This window comes from Oncorhynchus keta, chromosome 1, assembly GCF_023373465.1.
Source record: "Oncorhynchus keta strain PuntledgeMale-10-30-2019 chromosome 1, Oket_V2, whole genome shotgun sequence".
NCBI lineage: Eukaryota > Metazoa > Chordata > Actinopteri > Salmoniformes > Salmonidae > Oncorhynchus > Oncorhynchus keta.
Window position 1 is genome coordinate 73,237,912 of NC_068421.1, and position 15,000 is coordinate 73,252,911.

A 15,000-nucleotide genomic window follows, 5' to 3' on the forward strand; every position below is an offset into this window, starting at 1 on the left:
CTACGGCAACTGTCACTTGGCAATGGTTGCCTAGGACTGGTGGTGCAGCGGATGTTGACTGAGGGAAAAGCTGTTGCATTCGCCAAAACAATGAGTGATTCCACAGGCACTTCCGGTTGGCACAGGAAAACAGCCTCCATTTCCTGTTGGAGGACCCATTAAAATGATTTCAAATTCAATCAAGAAGAGAGGTGGAAAATTGAAAGAGGGATGAGATGGTGCAATTTCATTACTGCAATGATGGCATAGTAACACACAGCCACTGTAACTAGAAGCACCCACTTGCGGTAATTCATCTTCTCTCTGTCAGTGAAGATTATGAGAATTTAGCAGAGATCCAAAACTCTGCAGGAGCAAATAATGTCCCTTTCCATCTCTGCATGTCTGTTTTGCTTTTTAAATGATGTGTTATGGAATAGGGAATAGATTGTCAGATATGAGAGGTCATTTTAAACAAACAAACTGTGTGGTGGACTGTTTGGCTATGCCGCTGTCACTGGGAATTGGCAACAGAGTGGACATATTAGATACATGCATGTGAGTACGCCACAATAACTTCTCATATTAACAGAGACAGAGACAATTAGTACCACCTGCATGCACTTTACTACAAAATGGCCACCACACAATGCCACAGTAAAGCCAAAGTTGTCTGACAAAGCAATTCTACAGGATTATATTCTATGTGATATCTTTTTATAGATAGTAGTTTTGCCACTGGGAACCATTGTTGATGTGTTAAGATCACCTGTGGAAGTTTGAGGGATGAGAACATATATCACTAACAATCTGTTTGACAACGAAAGGCACGCTGGATTAATTTACCACCTTTCCCCCTACTGTAAAAACCTGCAGTATAGTTTCCTCCTGGGCACACACTGGTTGAATCAATGTTGTTTTCTTGTCATTTCAATTGAATTAGTTTGAACCAATGTGGAATAGACATTGAGTTGACATCTGTTCCCAGTAGGCAGTCACCTTGTACCATTAAAGCTGTTGATTTTAAGGGAACATTGTATAACTTGATGCAGTCCTTCTGTAAGATACTGTTAAGAGACCAAAGTCTGTAACAGATCAAATTACCTTGAATTATCCCTATATTCCCCCATAGAAATATAATCAAGTGATTATCTGTCTATGATGTCCCAATTAGCAGTTGTCATCTCAGCACAAATTTTGTCTGGTTGATTAATACCAATTAGTAATGTGCTATGTTTACATCCAATTTGTGATATTCTAAAACCTGCATAAAAAATATGCACATTTTCCCACCAGAGATAATAGGTTTCCATCAAAATGACTTGTTGCCGATAAAAAGTTGTGCGTGATAACATCAATTACTTTTGCGTTTTTATGTACCGATAAAAAAGTAGACTGGTTGTCTTATCACTAAACATGTTGCGTTATAAAGAATGTCCCCACTCTGGTAGTAGCATGTGCGCTCTTGCCAACAGCTCGCAGACAGTGCGCAGATTCTGTCTGCGAGATCCCTATTACGGACTAAATCAAGATTATTAAGCATCGAGCATTAGGTCAACAGAATAAGACCCTCGATATTTATTGGAAAGTTGCATCAAGCCCGTCACCGTGCACTTTCACCACCCTGTGAAGTTCATCATAACGTATTTCGACTGTAGACGAATACAATGCATTCTTTCCGGAGTCGTAGTGGTAGGACCACAAAACACAACACCATATCATTGCGTGACTCCAAGTTTACTTCGATATTTGCGCATCATTAATTTTACAACCACAAAAAGATCCCACCTTGTCAAGCGTATTTTGTTTTGTAGACATTTAGAAGGTTTACCGACTGTTTCCATCAGGCCTGTCGTGACATATACTTTCCTCACATTAAAAGGTTGGATGGGAACCTGGATTATGAAAGAAAAAAACACAGTCGACATAAAATACAGTGCTCAGCATTTCTTCTACCAGCCAACGAAAGGGCTTTAATAATATTACTGTTAATCAAGGGTTGGTTGTAATCTAGCGCGCCTCAGACACAACCTTGCAGCTGACAGTAGACTCTCAGGGGATGGTGTGATAATGCAGAGTAATAACTATTAAGAGCCCACTAATCACTTGGCCACATGATAAGACTATTAATCTTACCGCCAATGAAGCTCAGTCCCGAGAGCTGTGATGGGCCTGCACTAGCCGGAGGAGAAATATTAAAACGCTTTAACGCGGGAAGCAGATCACCTTAGCCCATAAAACACCCAGCACAAACCCATAGATGTCAGAGTCCCGTCTGCGGTTTCCCGGTCCGTGTTCAATACCTTTCCAACTCAAGACGGACAGGATATATGACACACTTTCCACTAATTTTATATCGCGAGCCAATATGTGAAAATGTGTTCAACGTTATGACAAATCATACGTTTTTCCCCCTTCATTACAGTAATCAACATATTTTCCCTGAACAGATATCAGAATATGCATATGGCCATTTGCTTGTAATTACCTTGATACACTCAAATAATTTAACTGTACTATTTACCAACAATAGCTATACTATGTAGGTGCCTAGGTGAATACTGTAGATACAAAACAGCTACAAGAGTAGATGCATGGATTAAGATATAACCACAAAAAATGTAAGTTTTTCCCTCTTCTTCTCCTCGAAGGCCATTTATTTACTTAACCTTAGTCGACTTACTTGCAGTTCCAATAATTCAATAAAGTTTCCACTACTAGACTATCCTAGATGGGGTGAGGTGAGAACTTTTCACATCTCTTTTCAAGGCTTTCCTTCCAGTGGTATTTACTTGACGACTTTAAACGCCACATGACACTGAACGTGCTTTAGCAATTTGACAGTGGATATAACATTCAGCCTGCTTTGGTGTACAAACACGTTGGTAGGCAGTCTAATCTGTCCATCTAACTATTGATTCTCCCTATACCTAATCTAGACTACCTGTGGTCTGACTCTCCTGTATATCTCTGAAGAGAACACTGCTATGAGACTCACCTGTTTACCTGTAAACCGCCCCTACGTCAGGGTTTCCTAAATGTAGTCCTCGGGACTCCTTGGTTTTTGCCCTAGCACTACACAGCTGTTTCAAATAATCAACTAATCACCAAGCTTGGATCATTTGAACAAGCTGTGTAGTGTTAGGGCCTGAGGACTGAGTTTGGGAAACACTGCCCCATGTACAAGCCCTGCTATGCAACTCACCGGTATATCTTGTAGCGGGTGGAGAAGCCCTGCCGGTTCCTCTCAACGAAGTCTGTGTACTCCTGGGAGTGGTGGAAGGGGCCCTTGTCGGACAGCAGCCAGTCCAGGGGCCCTCCGGGGCGGTCGTGGGGCAAGCTGGTCGAGATAGGGGCCCCGGCCCAGAGCCAGACCCAGCAGTGCAGGCTGACACTGAGGAAGCCCCATAGAGCCATCAGAGATTGAGGGAGCGAGGGAAGGAGGGAGGGAGTGAGGGAGGGGTGGAGGGAGGTAGGGTGGAGGGAGGAAGGAAGGGAGGGGTGGAAGGAGGTAAGGGTGGAGGGAGGAAAGAAGGGAGGGGTGGAGGGAGGGGGAAGTGGAGGGAGGGAGGGGTGGAGGGAGGGATTGATGGAGAGAGGGGTGGGTGGAGGGAGGGGGAGTGGTAGAGGAATGGGATCAGTAGTGGAAGGGGTTCCTACACGCGAGCTCACTCCTCCTCTGGGATGACCGGGGAATCTGCATTCCCTCACATCCACTGGAGCACCTGGGAGAGAAAGACGTAAATAATTGCCACTTGAGAATGTACTGTTCTTATAATCATCAGGCACCTTCATCTTTTAAGAGATCCTATACTGACAAGTAAAAAATGCCTTTGTATTTTACACATCAAACAATCAGAACTCTGATCTCTTTAGCTATTATGGAGTAAGTCACTAGTCATCTGTTTTGACATTACACTTCTATTCCACCTCTAGTCCGAGCCTCCCATTACTCAACATCTCCCTCCTAAGGGTTGTCAATCTCTCCCCTGCAGCTGGGACCAAACCAGATGCTTGGTTTTTTAAAAATCCCATTACTTTATTCTGATGACAATCTGTCAAGTGAACTCAGCCATGTGACCATGTGTGTGGGAGGGTTTCAGAAATCATTATTCAAAACAATACCGCAAGACGCCGGGGGGTAGACGTGGGGGCAGGTGCTAGGAGATGTGTGAGAGAGTGGGAGAAAGAGAGAGATGGAGAGAGAAAGATGGAGGGAGCGAGAGAGAGAGAGATAGTGTGGGAGAAAGAAAGAGAGATGGAGAGAGAGAAAGGGAGAGGGTGAGGTAGTCTGAGAGAGAAAGGAAGAAAGAGAGAAACAGATGCATGGAGAGTGTGGGAATGAGGCAGATAGAGAGAGAGACAGTGATAAAGAAAGGGAAAGGGTGAGGTAGTTTGAGAGTTAAAGGAAAAGAGAGCGCGACAGAGGTTAATGACTGATGTTTGACCCCACAGAGAGAGAATATGGACTGCCATGAATAAATGTGCTGGTGGTTTTATTAGATGAGTCACTGTCATTCATTCTGTATGCCACTCAAAAGCCTTGCTCTTTCTGACCCTCTGTGTGTGTGTGTGTGTGTGTGTGTGTGTGTGTGTGTGTGTGTGTGTGTGTGTGTGTGTGTGTGTGTGTGTGTGTGTGTGTGTGTGTGTGTGTGTGTGTGTGTGTGTGTGTGTGTGTGTGTGTGTGTGTGTGTGTGTGTGTGTGTGGCCATAATGAACTGCAGACTGGGTGTTAATTCACAGATAAGTGGATATCCCTCACTGATGCAAACACAGGTTTTATCTGGTTCACAATGCTTTTTCCTGTGATTACACCAGATTCAAATGCTCTGGTTTTGCTGCATGACATTTAATTCCTCAGTGCAGACATCCGTGCATGGCCATGCATATTGATGAGGTGTGTGTTTGTGGGCTTGTGTGCATGAGTGCGTGCATGTGTGTCTATGTAAGCAAGTCTGTGTGTGTGTGTGTTGGGGGCGGGGGGGTTGGATCTGAGTACACAGCAGGGAGCAAACAATGGAGCGCAGTTCATTTCAGCACAGTGGTGTTCCACATAGTGTGATAGAGATGGCGAGGGAGGTAGGGGGGCTACGAAGTTATCCAACCATGGCAATCCTCAGTAATTCCCTTTTAACTTTGTTTTTGTTGCTGTTGTTAATGTTAAACAGTGAGATAGTTTTCCAGCTACAACAATTTTCATTTTGTGGTGTTGTATCAACACCATTTTTAGGCAACAAATACACTATCTACTGGACCTCTAGGCAGCACATAGGCCTAGGGTTTACATGGGTTTCTGTAAACATGGTTTAAAAGTGACCTTGGCTTGCAGCGAGGGGACTGTCTATCCTGTTAATATCAGAATAGAGGACAGGGGTCATGTTTAAAGACAACTTTAATCCTATAACCCCACAGGCATGGGGCCAAACAAACACTAATGCAGGAAGGAAAACTCTCTCCCTCTCTCTCATTATTTTCCTTCTCTCTCCCTCTCTCTCAGTTTACCCTCTTCTCCTTCTCATTCTCTTTCTCTATTCTCTCTACCTGCTTCATGTAAAAGTCCAGTATATAAAAATATATATGTGTCTAGAGATTCAGACATCACCAGGTCTATAATCACATTATCAGCCACAACACGACTAACCAGATTGTTGTTATTATCTGCCTGAATTATATCAGGTGCACACCATTCCCACTTGAGAAGGGCATTACTGGATCACATTTGTGCATATGTGAAAACACAAACTTTACATTTCATCAAAAGTCATTATTAAATCGCCTTTCTTTGAGATACGAGCAAAGCCGTGCGTGAATATAACATATAGATTGCCGTGGCCTAGGCTGTGGTTTTGAAGTGAAAGGCACGCTCATTATTACCAGCAGTAGGAGAGAGAACAAGGGCTCTTGTGGCTGAACTCAAATATGATTGTACACATTGTGTCACGCCCTGACCTTAGAGCCTTTTTATGTCTCTATTTGGTTTGGTCAGGGTGTGATTTGGGATGAGCATTCTATGTTTTGTTATCTATGATTTTTGTATTTCTATGTTTTGGCCGGGTATGGTTCTCAATCAGGGACAGCTGTCTATTGTGGTCTCTGATTGGGAACCATGCTTAGGTAGCCCGTTTTCCTTCCTTTCTTTGTGGGAAGTTGACTTTGTTTAGGGCACATTGCCTTTAGCTTCACGGTTTGTTTGTAGTGTTTATTGTTTTTGTCGGCGTCATCTTAAATAAAGAATATGTACTCTCACCACGCTGCACCTTGGTCCTCCTCCTTCAACAGCCGTGACACATTGTGGGCCATCTTTAACCCAGGCTGGTGTGAAGACACCACACAAAGGCCAGTGATGGGGGTGTGTGTATGTTAGGCAAGAGACGGGGGGACGGGTTCTCTGGGTGAAAAGAGTGTAATTGACGGAAGAAAAGGTACAGAAGAAAGGCTATAAAATACATAATGAGCCGTGTAGGTCTTTCAGAGTATAGAAAGGAATGTAGAATTACCTATCCAATAGTGGATGGCATTGCTAAGTGTCAGGAAAGAAAACATACAGATAATGAGAGTTATAATTTTACACTGTATTATAGTTAGTCAGTAATTACTAAATGACGAAAGGTATATATGTAGACAATTGCTGCTCTCCAATCACTCACAGCAAAACTAAATTCCATATGATTAGTGTTTTTTCATTGGGCATCAATTTTCTTTTACCTATTCATACTGAATACTGCAATGTTCTAAATCAGGGTCGCACAGAGAGATTCTTGGTAGTCTTACACAAATATACTTTGAAGTAAAAGTATACACCTCACACACATGGTTAGGGGTTAAAAAAAGAAGACACCTGTACCTTGTCAGATATAAAGTTGAAATGTATTACATTTTGAGTTTGCATTCCAATGTCACACTTTTCTATACAGTACCAGTCAAAAGCTTGGACAAACCTAATCATTCCAGGGTCTTTCTTTATTTGTACAATTGTCTACATTGTAGAATAATAGTGAAGACAGCAAAACTATGAAATAATACATATGGAATCATGTAGTAACCAAAAAAGTGTTAAACAAATTCTTCAAAGTAGCCACCTTTTGCCTTGATGACAGGTTTGCACAATCTTGACATTCTCTCAACCAGCTTCATGAGGTCGACACCTGGAATGCATTTCAATTAACAGGTGTGCCTTGTTAAAAGTTCATTTGTGGAATTTATTTCCTTCTTAACGCATTTGAGCCAATCAGTAGTGTTGTGACAAGGTAGGGGTGGTATACAGAACATAGCCCTATTTGGTAAAAGACCAAGACCATATTATGGAAAGAACAGCTCAAATAAGCAAAGAGAAATGACAGTCCATCATTACTTGAAGACATGAAGGTCAGTCAATCCGGAAGATTTCAAGAACGTTTCTTCAAGTGCAGTCGCAAAAACCATCAAGTCATGATGAAACTGGCTCTCATGAGGACCGCCGTAAAGGATAAGTTCATTAGAGTTAACAGCCTCAGAAATTGCATCCCAAATAAATTCTTCACAGAGTTCAAGTAGGAATCACATCTCATCAACTGTTCAGAGGAGACTGCGTGAATCTGGTCTTCATAGTCAAATTGCTGCAAATAAAACACTACTAAAGGACACCAATGAGAAGAAGAGACTTGCTTGGGCCAAGAAACACTAGCAACGGATATTAAACTGGTGGAAATCTGTCTTTTGGTCTTATGAGTCCAAATTTGAGATGTGTGTCTTTGTGAGAAGCAGAGTAGGTGAACGGATGATCTCTGCATGTGTGATTCCCACCATGAAGCATAGAGGAGGAGGTGTGATGGTGTGGGGGTGCTTTGCTGGTGACACAGTCAGTGATTTATTTAGAATTCAAGGCATATTTAACCGCCATGGCTAGCACAGCATTCTGCAGCGATAGCACAAACCAGATGGGATGGTGTATCATGTGTTTTTCAACAGGACAATGACCCAACACACCTCCAGGCTGTGTAAGGGCTATTTGATCAAGAAGGAAATTGATGGAGTGCTGCATCAGATGACCTGGCCTCCACAATCACCCAACCTCAACCCAATTGAGATGGTTTGGAATGAGTTAGACCGCAGAGTGAAGGAAAAGCAGCCAACAAGTGCTCAGCATATGTGGGAACTCCTTCAAGACTGTTGGAAAAGCATTCCAGGTAAAGCTTGTTTCAGAGAATGCCAAGAGTGTACAAAGCTGTCATCAAGGGGAAGGGTGGCTACTTCAAAGAATCTCAAATAATAAATATAGTGTGATTTGTTTAACACTTTTTTGGTTACTACATGATTCCTTACGTGTTATTTTATAGTTTTGATGTCTTCACTATTATTCTAAAATGTAGAAAACAGTTGAACTAGAGAAAAATCCTTGAATCAATAGGTATGTCCAAACTTTTGACTGGTACTGTGCATCACAGAAGACTGAAATATAACAAAACTGTATGACATAGAAACACTGGATTTTTGTCGTGTTAAAAAAAATTATCTTTATTAATTACGAAATTATTTTTAAAAAGATATTCTACCAATTAGGCCAAAGAGGGAGTTGTTGGTCATTGACTGTAGGAAAGGTCTACACCATGGTTATAAACATCACTTGATCCTTGACAAAATAAAAACATGCATTAGCTTTCAACCATAAACAACCTTCCTTACACACAAATCCCTAATGTGGCCGACTTTAGGTTGTGCTCCACATACACACATTCTGTCTGGCAATCTACAGTCTGTGACCGAACCGATGCAGAATCACCTCAGCCTTGTCACCCGACACACCATTCATTATTCAAACTTTCTATTCAACAACATTTGTGATGGAACCCAACCTACAAGGTTTCCATAAGTGAATAAAAATACACAGATTGTAATCTGTCATTTATATTGCATTTATATAACAAGGTTCTGTTTATTTCACAAAGGGACCATATCATTTTGGAACTGGCATTATTATGATCCAGAAGTAGTTTTTACCAAATGGCAATTCAGATAAATAAAAGCCCATCTGCTTTAAACTCTGTACTGTTTTTATGGCCGCCATCCGGCATAATGGCTGGCTATATTCATTAAGCAACACCTAATATCAGCCATTCTAGATGAATAGAGTGATCTGTCATAGATCCATAGGAAAAACACAACTTATCTTCAGTAGGTTACCAAAAAGGTCAAAGGTCATTGTGGAAGATTGTGGAATTCCTTTAAAGTCACCTATTCAGAAAACCTGACAATATCTCACAAGACATGAATCCAGTCCTGGAATTACCAGTGCCTCATTCCTCAACAGGTGACTGTATAGACACGAGAGCAGGGGTGCTCAAAACTTACACTATGAGGTCCGGAGCCTGCTGGTTTTCTGTTATACCCTTTTAATAACACACACCTGGTGTCCCAGGTCTAAATCAGACCCTGATTAAAGTGGAACAATGAAAAAATGCAGTGTAACTGGCTTCGACGTCCAGAGTTGAGTTTGAGGGCACGAGAGCGTACATAAAGGAAAGAGATCAAATGTGACCTCTTTGAGAAATGTTCTGAGATTATGTCAATTGAATGGCATTTAATCATAATCAATATTGATTATTTAGCAAAGATTTAGGACAATCATCTCAATGTAACATCTAAATATGTCAAAGAGCTATAGAATCAACCATCCTGGCCCCTTTTCAAGGCTTACAGCATTATGTACTAGCAAACTATGCTGCATGCACAAATAAAGTGAAGACATTAGTAGGGTATTGTAGTTACTATTATTATTCTACTATTATTGTACTAGTATTATTATTATTTTTAAATCCCGTTGTCCTGTTCTGTTTAAAACTGTCAGAATAAATGCTGAGCAAACTCAAACTATCAAAAAACAAATATAGAATTGTATATTTTGTTAATGAAAATAGTTTTTTACTGCTGGGCATGATTGCTGGTCAATTCAGTCAGAGTGTGTACTACTACTACTACTACTACTATTATTACTACTATTACTACTAAAGGTCTAAAGTCTGTCTCTAATGTACCTGTCTTGTTGACAGACACTTAAACGGCTCTCTATCCACCGGATGTGTACCAAACTCACTAAAAGTGGCAGTAATAAAGCCTCTCTTGAAAAAGCCAAACCTTGACCCAGAAAATATAAAAAACTTTTCGGCCTATATCGAATCTTCCATTCCTCTCAACATTTTTAGAAAAGGCTGTTGCGCAGCAACTCACTGCCTTCCTGAAGAAAAACAATGTATACGAAAAGCTTCAGTCTGGTTTTAGACCCCATCATAGCACTGAGACGGCACTTGTGAAGGTGGTAAATGACATTTTAATGGCATCGGACCGAGGCTCTGCATCTGTCCTCGTGCTCCTAGACCTTAGTGCTGCTTTTGATACCATCGATCACCACATTCTTTTGGAGAGATTGGAAACCCAAATTGGTCTACACGGACAAGTTCTGGCCTGGTTTAGATATTATCTGTCGGAAAGATATCAGTTTGTCTCTGTGAATGGTTTGTCCTCTGACAAATCAAATGTAAATTTAGGTGTTCCTCTTCTGTTGAATCTGACAATTAATCTTAATGGTTGTACAGTTGTCTCAAATAAAACTGTGAAGGACCTCGGCGTTACTCTGGACCCTGATCTCTCGTTTGAAGAACATATCAAGACCATTTCAAGGACAGCTTTTTTCCATCTACATAACATTGCAAAAATCAGAAACTTTCTGTCCAAAAATGATGCAGAAAAATTAATCCATGCTTTTGTCACTTCTAGGTTAGACTACTGCAATGCTCTACTTTCCGGCTACCCAGATAAAGCACTAAATTAACTTCAGTTAGTGCTAAATGCGGCTGCTAGAATCCTGACTAGAACCAAAAAAGTTGATCATATTACTCCAGTGCTAGCCTCCCTACACTGGCTTCCTGTCAAAGCAAGGGCTAATTTCAAGGTTTTACTGCTAACCTACAAAGCATTACATGGGCTTGCTCCTACCTATCTCTCTGATTTGGTCCTGCCGTACATAACTACACGTACGCTACGGTCACAAGACGCAGGCCTCCTAATTGTCCCTAGAATTTCTAAGCAAACAGCTGGAGGCAGGGCTTTCTCCTATAGAGCTCCATTTTTATGGAACGGTCTGCCTACCCATGTCAGAGACGCAAACTCGGTCTCAACCTTTAAGTCTTTACTGAAGACTCATCTCTTCAGTGGGTCATATGATTGAGTGTAGTCTGGCCCAGGAGTGGGAAGGTGAACGGAAAGGGTCTGGAGCAACAAACCACCCCTGCTGTCTCTGCCTGGCCGGTTCCCCTCTTTCCACTGGGATTCTCTGCCTCTAACCCTATTACAGGGGCTGAGTCACTGGCTTACTGGGGCCCTCTCATGCCGTCCCTGGAAGGGGTGCGTCACCTGAGTGGGTTGATTCACTGATGTGGTCATCCTGTCTGGGTTGGCGCCCCCCCTTGGGTTGTGCCATGGCAGAGATCTTTGTGGGCTATACTCAGCCTTGTCTCAGGATGGTAAGTTGGTGGTTGAAGATATCCCTCTAGTGGTGTGGGGGCTGTGCTTTGGCAAAGTGGGTGGGGTTATATCCTTCCTGTTTGGCCCTTTCCGGGGGTGTCCTCGGATGGGGCCACAGTGTCTCCTGACCCCTCCTGTCTCAGCCTCCAGTATTTATGCTGCAGTAGTTTATGTGTCGGGGGGCTGGGGTCAGTTTGTTATATCTGGAGTACTTCTCCTGTCCTATTCGGTGTCCTGTGTGAATCTAAGTGTGCCTTCTCTAATTCTCTCCTTCTCTCTTTCTTTCTCTCTCTCGGAGGACCTGAGCCCTAGGACCATGCCGCAGGACTACCTGACATGATGACTCCTTGCTGTCCCCAGTCCACCTGGCCGTGCTGCTGCTCCAGTTTCAACTGTTCTGCCTTATTATTATTCGACCATGCTGGTCATTTATGAACATTTAAACATCTTGGCCATGTTCTGTTATAATCTCCACCCGGCACAGCCAGAAGAGGACTGGCCACCCCACATATGCTCTCTCTAATTCTCTCTTTCTTTCTCTCTCTCGGAGGACCTGAGCCCTAGGACCATGCCCCAGGACTACCTGACATGATGACTCCTTGCTGTCCCCAGTCCACCTGGCCGTGCTGCTGCTCCAGTTTCAACTGTTCTGCCTTATTATTATTCGACCATGCTGGTCATTTATGAACATTTAAATATCTTGGCCATGTTCTGTTATAATCTCCACCCGGCACAGCCAGAAGAGGACTGGCCACCCCACATAGCCTGGTTCCTCTCTAGGTTTCTTCCTAGGTTTTGGCCTTTCTAGGGAGTTTTAGCCACCGTGCTTCTACACCTGCATTGCTTGCTGTTTGGGGTTTTAGGCTGGGTTTCTGTACAGCACTTTGAGATACCAGCTGATGTACGAAGGGCTATATAAATACATTTGATTTGATTTGATTTGATTTTAACTTACATCCAGAGACTGTGCCATGTCTACTTCACAGTGTCAGCCCTACCGCAGTGGTTAGATATTCTCTCACTCCGCGGTTTAGAGGATATACTGTACTGTTGTACGCTTGATGAGATTTGGGAACTCCCCAACCTAATCTGTCTAAGGCATTCCACCAGCCGCATTCAGAGGGGACAGAGGGGAGAGAGAGAGAGAGAGAGAGAGAGAGAGAGAGAGAGAGAGAGAGAGAGAGAGAGAGAGAGAGAGAGAGAGAGAGAGAGAGAGATAGAGATAAGGAGAGAGATAGAAGAGAGAGAGAGAGAGAGAGAGAGAGAGAGAGAGAGAGAGAGAGAGAGAGAGAGAGAGAGAGAGAGAGAGAGAGAGAGAGAGTGGGTGGGTGGGTGGGTGTTGGGTGAGTGAGGGAGAAGAGAGAGAGCAGTGTCTCTCAGAACATCTGTTCAGCCACTATACCCATTAGGACACCGGAGCCATACAGATGATGCACCTTGCCTTCGCTGGCACTGCAACTATGCTAATGTGCGGAATGGCTTTCACTTTTTGCTATCTCCCAGCCTTGAATACATTTGAAGGCAGAGGGAGGGAGGGAAGGAGAGATGGAAGGAAGGGGGAGGGTGAAGACGAGGAAGGGGGAGATCAGGGTGGTAGGTGTGGGGGTTGATTAAAAGAGTTTCATTAGAAGTTCATCAACAGGATCCAATTTGTAACTGGTGCACTTTGAAACTAGTCTGCGAGCCATCCCCAAAAGCATCTTCAAAGTGTGGAAACAGGAAGTGATAAACTTTACATCTTCCCCTCAGTGCTGACTAACAAGGTTTTTGGCCCTAATTAACCCACATACAGTATCTCCCCTCCCACGGTACAACTGTCAACAATAACTTTCATACAGGTGCCAGGGGGGAAAGCAAAGCCTTTGTGAAATGATATTATGTCTGCATGTCCACAACTCCTCGCCTGTAGTCGACTGTCTTACACGTAAACACACAAATAAGAGCTTATATGTTATGCAAATGACTAGTAGGGGGTGGGATAAGCATCATAAAGAAGATATCCCATTAAAAACATTTAAAAACCAATATGAGAAGGTAGAGAGATTCGGTTGGGGTGTTTGAAACAGTGGCAGACAGTGTCAGGTGGTGGTAGACAGAATTAAATATAATTTCTAATCTGGCTGTCACTTTGAGTACAGATTGATGCTTTAGGGGACGATAGATGACTTCCTGGCAGCGGTGTAACACACTATGTAATCAGAGCAGCATGTTAGCTAGTGGATGCTATGTAAGCTAGCATGGACTACAGCAAGTTATTGACTACTTGGAAGGAATAATAAATGAACTGAACAAACATGTGAAGCTACTTTATGATGGTCGGTACTCTAATTTGTGTTACGCATCACAGGCTGAATCATCTTTCTGTTTGAAACAGTTCACTGCAAAAGGAAAACAAACCATTTCAGTGTAGTGAAAATGTACAGTTTCCCTGTTCTTCCAGCCCCCAATCAATTTGAAATGAGCATTGACTCAACTGCACTTCATTGTCCCTCTAATCACTCTGACATCAATGCAAATGTATTCAAAAATCTAATCAAACACTTCATGAGAGCCCATGAGCTCACGGTACAACTGTCTATAGGCTATGCAACTTTCAGAAAACAGAGGGAAAGCAAAGCTTTCTTAGGCTTGGCCTAAAATTTATTTCTCAATGTTCCTAATATTAAGCACATTGCTTATATTTACATCAGTCTTGGCTAGCGTGAAAATAAACCAATAAAAAACTCCTCCATTCTCGATTTATGTGCAGAATGACATTTGTTTTTTCAGCTGCGCCTGTTTGGATAAGGTGCATGATAATGATCCTATATCCAAACAAAAACATTTAAAACCAATATGAAAGACAAGATTAAATTAAGAATAGTCTGACGGGTAACAATATTAGAACTTGTGAATTATATATTCTTACTTGTGAATGATGCCCAGCATAAGAAACAAAACTTATTCGAATCATAGTGTCATGTGGCAAAAGCAAACAAAAACTTAAATATAAAAACATAATCTGGCTGTCACTTTGAGTACAGATTGAGTTTTAGGGGACGATAGAAAAAAATGCACCTTTATAATTAAAGGCATTCAAAATTAATTTCAGTCACTTTGTAATCAGGAACAGCATGTATAGCCTACTACCATGTGGATGAGCTTATAATGTGAAGAAATAGCCTAATGTTGACTACATTTTAAGATAAACGTTATTGACATTGCATTCAAAAATGGAATAAGGTTGTAATTAACTGGGAACAAACAACTGTCCCAGACTATGTTTTATATTTATTTCTCGGTACAGAATATAATTTGGTTGACTATTGTACTACAGGCTGAATGATCTTAGTAGGCCTACTGATCTTGTTGGCTGACGAAAAGTAGCCTGTGAGAAAGACCTGATCACGTGGCGCAGAACCGTGAGTGAGAGACACTTTGGATTGCACAGCACACTTAGGAGAAGGGCAAAATGCAGTACTCCGGGCCGTAATGGATTTGTTTAGGGTGTCTAACGGTCACAAAGGGTATGACGTCATAAAATTC

The 15,000-nt window shown here is 42.2% G+C and overlaps 2 protein-coding genes across 2 annotated transcripts in view; both read right to left on the reverse strand.

Annotated features, from left to right (window-relative positions):
- The window catches only part of uchl5 (ubiquitin carboxyl-terminal hydrolase L5), a 1,000,928-nt gene that overhangs the window by 727,404 nt on the left and 258,524 nt on the right, over positions 1-15,000 (reverse strand). The gene's annotated exons all lie outside the window — the stretch shown is intronic.
- Positions 1-15,000, reverse strand: part of LOC118392926 (BMP/retinoic acid-inducible neural-specific protein 3) — a 55,285-nt gene that overhangs the window by 33,629 nt on the left and 6,656 nt on the right. The window contains exon 2 of the mRNA XM_052460599.1: positions 3,185-3,704. Coding sequence (XP_052316559.1) covers positions 3,185-3,396 — 212 coding nt within the window. The 5' untranslated portion in view covers positions 3,397-3,704. The remainder of the gene's footprint in view (positions 1-3,184; positions 3,705-15,000) is intronic.